At 54.9% G+C, this 12,207-nt stretch overlaps 1 protein-coding gene and 1 long non-coding RNA gene across 5 annotated transcripts in view; one reads left to right on the top strand and one right to left on the bottom strand.

The window, feature by feature from the left end:
- PTPRE (protein tyrosine phosphatase receptor type E) overlaps window positions 1-12,155 on the bottom strand; it is a 45,746-nt gene extending 33,591 nt beyond the window's left edge. For 2 of the 3 annotated variants that reach the window (XM_060125626.1, XM_060125624.1), the window contains exons 1-3: window positions 4,395-4,452; window positions 4,225-4,298; window positions 2,460-2,596 (exon numbers count right to left, since the gene is read on the bottom strand). In XM_060125626.1, coding sequence (XP_059981609.1) covers window positions 2,460-2,596; window positions 4,225-4,298; window positions 4,395-4,429 — 246 coding nt within the window. In that variant the 5' untranslated portion in view covers window positions 4,430-4,452. Of the gene's footprint in view, window positions 1-2,459; window positions 2,597-4,224; window positions 4,299-4,394; window positions 4,453-4,627; window positions 4,734-12,036 lie in introns of those variants that run through there. The other variant, XM_060125623.1, reaches the window with a different exon arrangement.
- Window positions 3,444-6,056, top strand: LOC132506857 (uncharacterized). 2 transcript variants are annotated; one of them, XR_009535976.1, is made up of 3 exons: window positions 3,444-4,120; window positions 4,304-4,373; window positions 4,596-6,056. It is a non-coding gene; the product is annotated as an uncharacterized LOC132506857 (long non-coding RNA). The 2 variants fall into 2 exon arrangements; XR_009535975.1 differs by having other exon boundaries at window positions 4,304-4,397.
- Window positions 12,156-12,207: the final 52 nt, after the last annotated feature.

The following is a 12,207-nucleotide window of genomic DNA, read 5'->3' as shown; positions in this document are numbered from 1 at the left end:
CCAACTCATTCGGATCGACGACTTTGAGGTTCATCCGTCTCCCTGCACAGTTCCTGGGAGAGGAGCTCAGGACAGAGGGTGAGTAAAGAAGAGGACGGGCGTCGAGGGCCCAGCTCGAGCGTGTCCACCAGTGGAGGCAAGAGCGGGCTGGTCACGGCAGCTGTGATGCTCTCAGTAGAGCCTGCCCTTCACTTGAGAGAGGAGCAAACTGGGGTCCAGAGGGGGACGTGCAGCTGCCCTGGGTCCCCTGGAGCCAGGACCAGGCTCCATGCTGCTGGACTCGACCCCTCGACCCTCTCTCCCGGCCCTTCCCTGAGTGGAGGCCGTGGGCAGGAGGGCAGCTGGGAAGGTTGCTCGGTGGCAGGGGTGGGGAGAGCAGAGCAAGGCACTTGCTTTGGTTGGTACCCCAAAACCCAGGAATCAAGAAAAATCCCATTCAAATGCAACATCTAAAAAAATCTAAACGCAAGGGCTTCCCTGGTGGCGCAGTGGTTGAGAGTCCGCCTGCCGATGCAGGGGACGCGGGTTCGTGCCCCGGTCCGGGAGGATCCCACATGCCGAGGAGCGGCTGGGCCTGTGAGCTGTGGCCGCTGAGCCTGCGCGTCCGGAGCCTGTGCTCCACAACGGGAGAGGCCACAGCAGTGAGAGGCCCGCGTACCGCAAAAAAATAATAATAAAAAAGAAATAAAAAATCTAAACGCAAAAAAAAAAAAAAAATCCATGATAACCAAAATATCAAACTTTTAAATACCGTCAGGATGAGCAACAGTGTGGTGATAAGCCATGTCGGAGCCTGGGGCAACAGGAAACACCAGAGTGACCCTGTCTTTATTTACAGTTGTGCTGTTTTGTTCATCATGGATTGCTTGCATTAATTTTGATGATTTTTAAAAGCTGCATGAAAACAGAATTTATCCAGATGGCAGAGTGTTTTGGTGCCCCCTTAAATTTTGCACCTGGGACAAGTGCCTCACCTGCCCGACCCTCTTCCCGGGCCCTCGCTTTGGAGATGGTGGTACAGCCAGCGAGTTCTGACTCAGCCCTCCCTCGGCAAGGGCAGTCACCAGCCTCCCCGTGGAGAAATACAAGTACAAGAGGAAACAGGGCAAGAATGGACGTGGGGGAAATGGTCCTGTAGCTGCCAACTTGGATAGTCATTTGGAAAATGGAGAATTAACTTCTCTTGTCAGGCTGAGAGACTGCAAAACAATACTGCTTGGAGCTGTCTTTCACTATGACCTAATAGCTCAGAAAAGGGGATACATTTGGAAACAATTAAAAGGAAGCGAGATAAAGGCAGGTGAGGCTTGTGTCAAAAAATAAACAAAAGCACGGGTCTAAATGCGCCATCACCCTGCCGTGCCCTCGTGGGTTGCTTCTGGATAAAAAGTCACTTGTCTGCAGCAGGAGTCATGCTGTCCTTAGATGTCACAATTGTACAACTCTTTGCTGTTTACCAAGTCAGAGCCTCATATTTGACCTGTGAGGTCATCAAGGCATCCTCCCACCCCTGCCCCTTCACAGATGACGGAAGCTGCGGCTTCCAGGAGAATAACTGATGGGCCGGGCGGGGCTGCGGTGCCACAGGCAGGGCCAGGACCAGGTGGCCCCCCTGCTGGAAACCCGTCCTCTTTCAAGCTCAACACCAGCGCACGGCTATATACGATATGAGGAAGATGCAGAAAAGAAAACTCAAAACACGATCAGAGATCAACACTGGACAGCCAAACCCGAGACCACACTTCCCAGTGCGTCTTGTCTGCCTGCCTGCGCGTCCAAGCATCTGTAACTATCTGTCTATCTATCTATCTATCTATCTAGCAGATTCACAATTCATGGAACATTAAATTAAAAAATGAGCAACACAAGGGGAGGTGTCATTAATGTACATTTGCATTTTTGTTGATAGTAGGATCGGTTTGCTACCATCGGGCTGGACCAGTTCGTCAAGTTCATTTTAGCTGTTGCCATCATTAAGTTCACCCAGAACGGCGGTAGCAGGATGAACACACTGACTTGGGCAGAATCAAAGGGCTGTCCAGGCAGAGCTAGTGTCCCCTCAAGGCAGCCCCTCGACTGTTTAATTGATGTTGTGCAGGATGGTGTGGGGGCTCCTTTGCTCTCCGCGTGAAATTGTTATCCTGTGGTCCACTCAGGCCCTGGTCTTGCACGTTATCGAGATAACGGCGTTTCCGTCACACTTGACTTTTGAACACGGCACCCAGGGTGTCTGAGCTGCAAGGAGGTTCTGAACCTCTTTCTCAACCGTCTCATAAATAGGAATGAGGGTTAGCGGAGGGTCATCACGGCAGAAACCAGGTTTCCCTGGAGCCCCATTTTTGGGACAGTGTCTCGATGGACGCCAGCATTCTGAGCCTTTGGGCTAACTTATCCTGAAACACGACATCCCATGACCCGGCGCCCTTCCACGTGACAAGAAAGAGGGGCCCCAAACTCACATTGAACTCCTCCCGAAACCTCTTGCAGTCATCCGCCGACCGGACCCGGATCTCCTCCTCCAGGTGCCCCACGGGGATGGGAAAGTACTTCTTGGGCCCCGAGGGGGACCTGCTGAGAAGCATCACCCTTTGCTGCTCTGTGGGATCAACAGAAATACGGGGCTTATTAAGCCATATTCCCAGGTGGGTGACATTAACCAGACAGACGGACAACGTTCGTGGGGAAATGACACAGCTGGAGGGGGACAGTCGTCCCAGATCATGAGCAGCTGAAGCAAGGTCTGTCTCTTTTAACACACCCTGATCACCCATAGTGACAGACGGATGCCCCTCTGGCTGGCGTCCCCTGCTCTTACCAACCAGAGACGCCTCACCTTCCCAGCTCACTCGCCCACCAGCCACCTCTCCTTCCTCAAGGGATTCAGGTGGCTTCACACTCCAGCTCAACTGTCCAGGTTTGAAATGGAGCAGAATAACAATAGGTTTCTGGGCACAAATGGGTAACAGGCTGGGAATCAGTTCCGGTATGAGTCTCCCGCAGCCTTGTCTTCTTTGTAACAACTAGTCCTGGTTACTCAAGCCCCATAAGCTCCAAGAGAAACCACTGCTGTTTTTTTCTTTTTTTGGGGGGGAGGGGCTGGCGGCACTGAAAAGGAGAAGGGCCAGACTTCAAGGGTGTCCCCGGACAAGCTGCTTTCACAAATTCAGAGTGAGACAGCAAGTGACACCCTGGCATGTGCTTCTCTTCCTAGGGAACTGAGCTGCTGTTCTCAACAAGGTCAACACTACTTTGCTGTCACTTGCAAAAGGGCCTGTCCCCACCTGCAGAGCTGTTCTGAAGGCCAGCCAAGAACTCCCTCCAGGGCTCATTCCTCCTGAGACAGTCACTCTAGGATGAGCAGGTGGCCTAACCAGCCCCAACTTCCTCCTCCCATCCGGGCTGTTGGGACGTGCAGGGCAGGGAGAAGGGGGCAGGAAGGTGGTGCCTGGAGGCCACGTGTCATCATGAAACCAGGGTCACGGGTCTCCCAGCACGACAGAACTGCCCTCCTGGGTCTGGGTGAGGTCCTTTGCTGCCAATACTCTTTGTCGTGTGCCGGGTCGGTTTCGTAATTCATCTGAAGTCTGACGGCACGTCTGCTCCCGCAAACCACGGGACAACCAGGCAGCAAGCTGACTGCGGAAGCCGTAGTCACTGGTGTGAACAATAGTTTTCAAAGCCTCTGCCTCACATACCTTTCCTGGACATCTCAACGCGTGGGAAGAAAACCAATGTGCCTTTGTAAGCAGAATTTACAAGTTAGTAGCTGAATTCGGAACCTCAAAGAAAGGCAGGAAATTCCCCCTGAGCTACTCTGCGCCTCCCTGCTAAGCACGTTGGTACATCAATTCCCTTCTTTTCGCTGATGGGAAAACTGCGGATGCCAGGGTGGCCCTTTCGAGAACTGTAAATTGTGAGCCCACCTGTCTCAGCTTAGGACGATCTAAGACTGACTGATAAATTTTATATGTTGAAATCCTGGAAAAACGACAGGATATGAACAGTGTCTCCCCCAAAGCCACAAACTGAAATGCCTCAAACGTCTGTTTCACACCGGACAGAAAATGACAGTAGTTTTGAAACGGGGAAACTCCGGTTATAAAGGACGGCATGATACCAGGTAAAGCCAGATGAAAGTCGCAAAGCCGGAGGAGTCCATCGTCTAAGTGTTAAGGTGTTAGAAAGGCACGGCCCCCCCAGGCCCGGCCCAGCCCGGCCCCCTACCTTGCTCTTCTAGGATTCCATTAGGCATCTTCTTGTCGTTGGAGCTGACCACTGCCTTCCTCTGCTTCCTGAACCTTAGAGACACAGACGCGTGAGGTGTCAGCACAGGGAGCTTGCTGAGAGTCCAGAGCCCCGGGGATAGCCACCAGGTGAGCCCCAGGGATACCCACCAGGTGAGCCGAGAGAAGCTGTTCCTGCTGTTCATGGCTGAGCCCCTGCCCTGGCGCCTTGGCCCCGCCCCTGCCCTGGCCCCTTGGCCCCGGCCCTGCCCTGGCCCCTTGGCCCCGCCCCTGCTCTGCCCTCTGCCACCCGGCCAGCCCCCGCCTGCTCATCTGCAGTGACAGCCTCTCGCATCATTTCCTCCCCAGCAGGTGTGGGTGAGCCAGCGCCCGGACACTCCTACCTGAAGAAGTAGGCTGCAAGGAACAGGAACAGCAGCAAGGGGAGCAGCAGCCAGGCCAGCAGGGGCTGGGGCGCGCCGGGGGCCGGAGGGCCGGGGGCCGGAGCGCCTGGGGGCAGAAGCAGGTCCCCGTCAGGACCCGAGGCACAAGGGGAAGCGGGCTCTGGGCAAGGAAAGGTTCCCAACAGCAGACCTCGCAGTTTGCAAAGTGGCCCTCCCACCAGCCCCCCTTCCCTGATGCCAGACCCCACTTTAGAGGTCACCAATTCGTCCCCCCCATCCCAGCGGCCCAGGACACCAGAACCCTCCTTTACAGTTTACAAACTCCCTTCGTCAACAGTCCTTCTTCCTGGACACCAAAACCTCACTTCACAGTTTGCAAAGTAGTCACTCCCTCTCAACCCTTCTTCCCTGACACGAGAACCCCACTTTACAGTTTGCAAACTCCCTCCTTCATCTGCCCTTCTTCCCGGACCCCATTTTACAGTTTGCAACTCAGTCCACCATCCTGGTCCATTGGGTCCACAAAGGCCCCTCTACTTAGATGAGCAGCGTTGACACCAAGAAGAAGCTGAGCTGACGATGTGATGACCTGACGTGTCCAAGGCCCCCTGCTGCTGGGTAGTGAAGGCCCAGACCCCCGTGTGACCTGTTTCCCCAGGTCCCAGGGCACCTGTCCCTCCCGCTAACGGGAGGTGGAGGAGGGTGGGAGTGTAGATGCCCTGCTGCTCTGTCCCAGGACAGTGGCCCGTGGTCGCATGGTGACCCGGCCTCCCGGAGCCGTGAGCTGCCGACCTCACCCGCCCAGACGAAAGCTGCTGACCAGGCACCACCCGCGCTCCCCTTTCATCTGTCTTTCCTGGACCAGAAGGTGCCACGTCCCTGGACCCAACGTGGCTGCCCAGGGCCTGGCCCGCAAGCCTGAACTCCAGGGGGCTCTGGTGGCCCGGCCGCCACCCTCAGAGCCCACCCCTCCCCCAGTGTTCTGACTCAGCTCCTGTCCCCTCAGACTGCCCTGCGGCGCCCTCCTCTCCAAAGCGTCCTCGCCCGCCAAGGAGCACCTCAAAGGCCCCTCGTCCACGAAGCCCACGCAGCTCCCCTCCAGTGGATCCCAGAGGGGCTCTGTGTGCCTATAGCACACAGCCTATTCTCCTGGGGGGAACAGGACCGGGGGGCCCGCCTTCACCCTTGTTTCAGTGGAAGCCCCTAGAAGGCATGACTGGACCGTCATCGCTCTGAGTCACAGAAGCACCAACAGGGCCCCTGAGCCCAGCGGGGGCTCCACAGCCCCGCAGCCCCCCATCTCGCACCCCTCCCCACGTATCCCAAAGTTGTAACGGGTATCTCACCCCTGGGCCGGGAGCTCTGCCGCCGGGGCCCTGCGCTGACGCCAGCACCCTGTGGGTGGTCAGTGCTATATTCCTAATAAATGAAGGACTCTTACAGACCTGAGTGACTGCTAGACGTGGAAGTATTAAAACCTGAGGACAGCGGTGAGGAGGTGACCTCAGCCACCGTAAACCTGGCCAACCTACGACACGCCCCCGCTCCAGGCTGCCCCACGCCTCTGCCACCCGAGCTAGTGATGTTCAGGGACCACCGCAGCTGTGCTGGGAGGCTGGGGATGCCAGGCTGAGATCTCTGCTCAGTCCCTCCCTGGGAGCCCCTCCGCTACAGAGGCTCCTCCCCGACCCTAGGAGCCGACCTGCCTGTGGCCTCCCGGCCTGCAGCTCCTTGGAGCACCCCCGAACCCTGCCAGGGCCTTGGAGCAACTCAAGCCCAGACTGATGGGGGAGACGCCTGCTACCAACGGGCAGAGCTGGGCCCAGCCCCAGAGAGGCCACTCAGCTCCATCCCTGCCCATCCAGATGCAGCCGCAGAGCCTGGCAGGTGCCCTTCTGCTCTCCCGGGGCGTCCCTTCTGTCGAACTCCCCACTTCTGCATTTGCTCAGCTTAACCTTGGCAGTGACTGACGGGCCAGCTCGTAGGTCCGAGGGCTGGATGGGCCTAGCTGAGCGTGCAGGCCTGCCGGGAGCTTCAGGTGGGCACCGGGATCACAGACAGCCCACCCCTGGGGCCGTCAGGGGCTCCAGGGTCCAGCCTCCGCTTTCATGCTGCCCGGAGTCAAGGCTGCAGTTACAGACGTGGGCAATTCCACGGCACACCCTCAAGGACCAAGGCGGAATGACCCAAGGCCCCCAGAAAGGGGCCGTGTACCCGGACAGAAGCGATGGGCCACAGGGACAAATGGGTTCCCCTGCTCGGGGTCTCTGTCAGTTGTCAGCAGCCGCCTCTGTTATGGAAGATGGAGGTCAGGCGGGAACAGTCAAGGACCAGCAGGCCCCGTGAGGCTCCGGGAACTGGCGGGGTGTCCATGCCCTGTCCGCGGGGCTGGCCGCGACGCGTCTTAGCCCCAGCTCACGGGGGCCAAGGAGAGGTGCACGTGGCGTGCTCAGTTCTTCCAATTTACCGAAGGAAGAAATCTATATTTTTACGTAAAAATTATCTGATTTTTAAATATTGGTAAGCAATTCAACCCAAATACAATTTTGAAAACGAATGTGGGTCAGAAAAACCCTCCGCAGGCTGGGCTGTGTTCCCGGGCACCAATGGGCTCCCGACGGGAAGTCAGGGTGATGACTAAGAGGAAATTCAAGTCTCTTTCTGTTTTCATTTCACGGTGATGTGACTCAGACTGGGTGGGGCTGAGGGTCACGGCTGGGGAGCAGAGCGGGGCTCTCCTGGAGGTAAGTACCCCGGTGGTCCACTCAGAGCAGCCTTCTCCCCAAATCTCCTCCAATTCTATGCAGCCAATGCTCCAGGTCAGGTGCGCATGGATGTTCGTGCAAATTTATGCCCATGCACGCCTGAGAAGTGTGCACACGTGTGTGTCGGCTTACATGGAATCTGGTCCTGGAATTTGAAAGTCAGGGGCTGCCGTGTGAGTCCTGACCTCAGTCATGAACCTGCACGCTTAAACTTGTGCGGCTCGCCCGCTGTGCTGGACGGCCCTGTGAGGTGAGGGTGGGCAGCAGGGGGTGTGAAGGCCCCTTGGTTCCCCCCTCAGCCCCAAAGAGTTCTGTGTAAGGCCTTGACAAAGGGACCCCCCCCTTCTGGGGTCCCCTCTTGTAGGAAGGGGGGTACTGGATGATGTTCCTCCAATGCGGATGTGCCCTGCCTTGGGGGTCCCTGGGGGAGGGAAGAGTTGGGGCAGGGGTGGGAGAGAAGAGGAGGGAGGGGAAGAAGGTGGCAGAGCAGCTGTGTTCTGGTTGGGGGGCGGGTGGGGGGGGCGGTGGGCAAGGTCCCTGCAGGACCCGCTGTTTACCAGCAGAGGGCGCTTTAAAAGTCTGCTCCCACCCTGTACCTCGTGCGTTTTGCTGGGTTCTGGTCGATAGGAGAATCACAGGGATCCAGGCCTGCTGCAAAATGTTCAGACCAAACACAGCACAGTCACGGGCAAGAGCCACCCCTTCTTGTTCCCAGAGTTACACGCTGTTAAACCCGTGGGGTGTATCTGCCCTGACATTTTCCCTACACGTTTACATTCATAAACCTACAGGTTCGCTGATAACTGGAGTCCTAACGACTCTCTCATCACATCTAAGACTCCACGGATCGTAAGATGTGCTATTACTTTATGAACCACTAAGAAAGGAAACAAGATATTAAGGCACACTTCAGGATACAGTGATGTGAAATGTGGGGAAGAAAAAAAAACAGATGAAATACGGTATCTGGCAGCTCTGCGACTTGCCTTTCTTGGGTCGTCTGTCTTGGAGAGTTTCAGTGTCAGCACACAGGAGCCTCTTCATTTTGTTTAACTGCCCCTTGAATTTCCACTTTTTGGATAAACCAAGATTGGGATGGACACTTAGGTTGTTTCCAACTTTCTGGCTATTACCTACAATTCTGCAGCTCATGTCGACATCTTTGTGTATCTCACAAGGGTTTCTGTAGGCGAGCTCCTGGAAGTGGACCCTTTGTATTCTGTCCACACACGTTAAACTGTAATCGAAACTGCAAACTGCCAATGCTTCCACCTTCTACGCTCACCTGGAGTGTACGATGGAACCTGTTTCTCCCAGATATTAGTAATTCTTTTAATTTCTGTCAATCTGATAAGTAAAATGATACCAGTTAAATTTGCATTTCCCTAATTTCTAGACGGTTAGGCGCCTTTTCATGATTCACAAACATACTTAATTAGATATTCATATTTTGCCTGGTCAAATTTTTTACCGTTTTCCTACTGTCTTTTTTTTGTTTCTTGTTAATGTTTAGGAATCCTTCGTATCATCTGGACAATACCATTTTGCTGTACAATTTATAGATATTTACCTTCAGCTAATTGTGTAAAATAATGTCTCCTGATGATAATTTAATACATTTTGTTCAGTGAGCAAATGAAATGATTCCCGGTTATTTTGGAACACACTGGCAAAGCACTGTGATCATCCCAAATGATGCTTCATCCTTCTTTTGGGGAACAGGTGAAGTTTCAAAGGGCACCTCACACGGTCGTCAGGTGTCCTCCGGAATTCTAGGCCACAGGAGCCCATCTACTTACATAACAGGGGCCCTGAGCTAGATGATTTCCCTCTTGGAAGTGACCAGAAGCCACTGCCATGCCTGCAGAGGCTGCAACAGGTGACTTTCACATGCGTTCTGGTGGGCACCAGGTCACACAGCCGTCCCACTTCCTGTAAGGACACCTGACAGCCACAGCCAATTATCAGCCAGGCATTTTGTTTTTAGGTGAACCCAGGAGTGGGGAGCCCGTCACCCTGACGGTGACCACAGCGCCATCTGCAGGTGCATTCACACAGCTGCAGTGTCTCTTCCCCACTTTTGGGCAAAGGATGCTCTCTGCCTGGTTGAATGTTTTGTTACATGTTCCTGCAGGTGTTGGGCACTGGGCCAGCCAGAGGCCAGCTCCCCTCCGCCCATCCCAGGGAAGCACCGTCCTGAGCATCCCGGGCTGCAGTGCTCCACCAAGGACCCGGCACCCAGAGGGCCGGCTTGAGACGAGGCAGCGTGACGAGCACAGTTTCTATTCACTGGGGCTTCTGGTCTTTCTTTTCTGTGGTTTTGAATTTCTCTGGGGTTTCAGTGTGAAGAGGGTGCTGCTCAGTGCAGAAGATGGCCAGGAGCCTAGAAGGGCTCTCCTGGCTGGGTGCTCAGGTCAGCAGGGAGCCTCACTTGTCCCTGCTCTTAGGGGCTTTAGTAGGATGTTTGTCCAGGGTTAGGAAATCATGTAAAGCCCTCGGGCTGGATGGGGATTGAACTCTTGACCCCAGGCTGAATGGTGTCAGCTCTAATCACCTTGGCCAACTTTCTCCTGGAGGGAAGTTGATAATTTTTGTTCTCCCGAAGGTCTGTGATGAGCAAGTTGTGAGCCTTCATGTGTCAACTCGACTGGCCACAGAGGGCCCAGATATTGGGTCAACGTATCTGAATAAGCTGGGTGTTTCTCTAGGGAGGCCATGTGGATGAGATCCGGCATCTGAGCTGGTATTCTGAGAAAAGCAGATTGCCCTCTGCACTGGGGGTTGGGCCACATCCAATCAGCTGAAGGTCCGAATAGAACAAAAAGCCAGAGCCTCCCACGAGTAAGAGGGAATTCTTCCTGCCTGCCTGCCTTCCAACTGGGGCGGCGCTCCTTCTGTTTCTACGGCAGCCTGCCCGTCTTCAGGCAGAGACTGAAGACGGGCAGTTTCCACAGGAAGACTGGTACCCTGTCTCTGCAGTCATGGGAGCCAATCCCTCGTAAGAAATATACATATAATTATATATCTTATTGATTCTGCTTCTCCGAAGAACCCTGACCAATACACCAAGTGATCCCTATCAGAGAATTCCTTGAGTTTTATGTCTGGGAGTCTTGGGGGAAGGAGGGGATGGGGATGGAGCAGCAGGTGTGGGAACTGGCAACAGGTCTGGGTGCAGAGCGGAGGTCCAGTCCCTGCTGGTTACAGGCTCCTGCTGGCCCTGCCATGGGATGGAGCTGGCAGACACAGACAGGCCTACAAGTCTACCAGGGAGGCATGGCGGTGCCCAGGAAACCCATATCAACTCCTTGGGGACCTGGAACCCACCCAGCTGGGCCTCCCTCTGTATCAGGCACATGTCCAAGAAGAAGATACCAAAAGATACTGAACAGCCAACTCTCGGTTAAGAGTCTGGCCGGATGACCTACGACATAACTGTCCCGCTAAAAACGGCCAGCGTCGAGGAGTCCTCTACACCCCAGCACGGTTACCTCTCTTAATCCTCACAGCACTGCTAAGAAGTGGGTACTATTATCACCGCCATCTACACCTGGGGATACTGAGGCACAGAGAGGGTCAGCGACTTACTCAAGGTCACTCAGCCACTAAGCTGCAGAGCTAGATGTGAACACAGGCGGGCGATTCAGGGGCATCTGCTCTTGCTTCTCTTCTCTCCCTCTCCTCTTCTTTTAACTGTGCATTTACATTGTTTTATGGAGGTAAAGTTTCCAAGCTCTAAAACACACCCATTTTAAGCATACGACCCAATGACTTTCAGTGAATTCACAGAGCTGTGCCGCCATCACCACAGTCCATCACCTCCGCTTCTCCATCAACCCACTAAGACCCCTCCTGCCACGTGTGCTCACTCCCCGTCCTGCGCCCAGCCCCAGTGATCTGCCTGTCCCGGGCGCTTCACATACGTGGAAAACACAACACGTGCTCTTCCCTGTCTGGTCACCTCGCATGTTTCTGAGATCCACGCATATTATCTCATGTATCAGGCATTCCTTTTCCTTTTCTCCTTTTTAAATTTCAAAGTATAAAAACAGTGAGAGACTACAGTAACGAACCCCCACGTATCTGCCCCCTGACATTCTTGGATCAACTGTGTGCGTCTGTGGCCTGCCCCGCTACGCATTCTTTTCCAAGTCACTCCTAGATATCTTGTCGTTTCAGTTGTCAACATTCGAGTATGCGTCTCTAAAAGGTACGGACTCATTTTTTAAAATAAACCTAACTACTACACCAATATCTCGCCCCACAATATGAATTTCTTAATGAATGGCATCAACTATCACGCCAGCGTTTAAATATCCCCCACTGACCCATCCATGTTTGTTCAGGGCTGCTTTGAGTTGGGTTCAGCACAACGGGGGCCATCCTGCCCTCCGTCCCACCAAGCTGACACGGGCTCTCAGCCCAGGGCAGGGGTGGGAGCTTATGTCCGCTGCCTCCCGAGTGCTCAGCTTTGCTCCAGTCAAATACGGAGCAACTGCTCTCCTAGCCAGCCTGCCCTACAGACGTGCAGGGTCAGAAGCACACTTCCCACGCACCTGCCCATCACCCCGCAAGGCCATCAGGAGGCGGGGCAGTGGGCAGTGCGGGCAGGAGGGCAGGGAGGAAGAGGCGGGGGGCCCTTACCTGCGGTCGTGGAGGTCCAGTTGCTCTGCGCGGTGGTGGTCTCGTTGCCCTTGAAAGCCTTGGCGAGGGGCAGGCTAACACCGGCCAGCAGGAGCGGACAGAAGGGCTCCATGGCAACCCTGCAAGAGGCAGAACGGGCTCAGAGGGCTCGCCCGCCACCCACCTGGGGAT

Source organism: Lagenorhynchus albirostris, chromosome 16 (assembly GCF_949774975.1).
Source record: "Lagenorhynchus albirostris chromosome 16, mLagAlb1.1, whole genome shotgun sequence".
NCBI classification, from domain to species: domain Eukaryota; kingdom Metazoa; phylum Chordata; class Mammalia; order Artiodactyla; family Delphinidae; genus Lagenorhynchus; species Lagenorhynchus albirostris.
The sequence above is the reverse complement of the archived record's forward strand: the minus strand, read 5'-3'. Positions and strand labels throughout refer to the sequence as shown.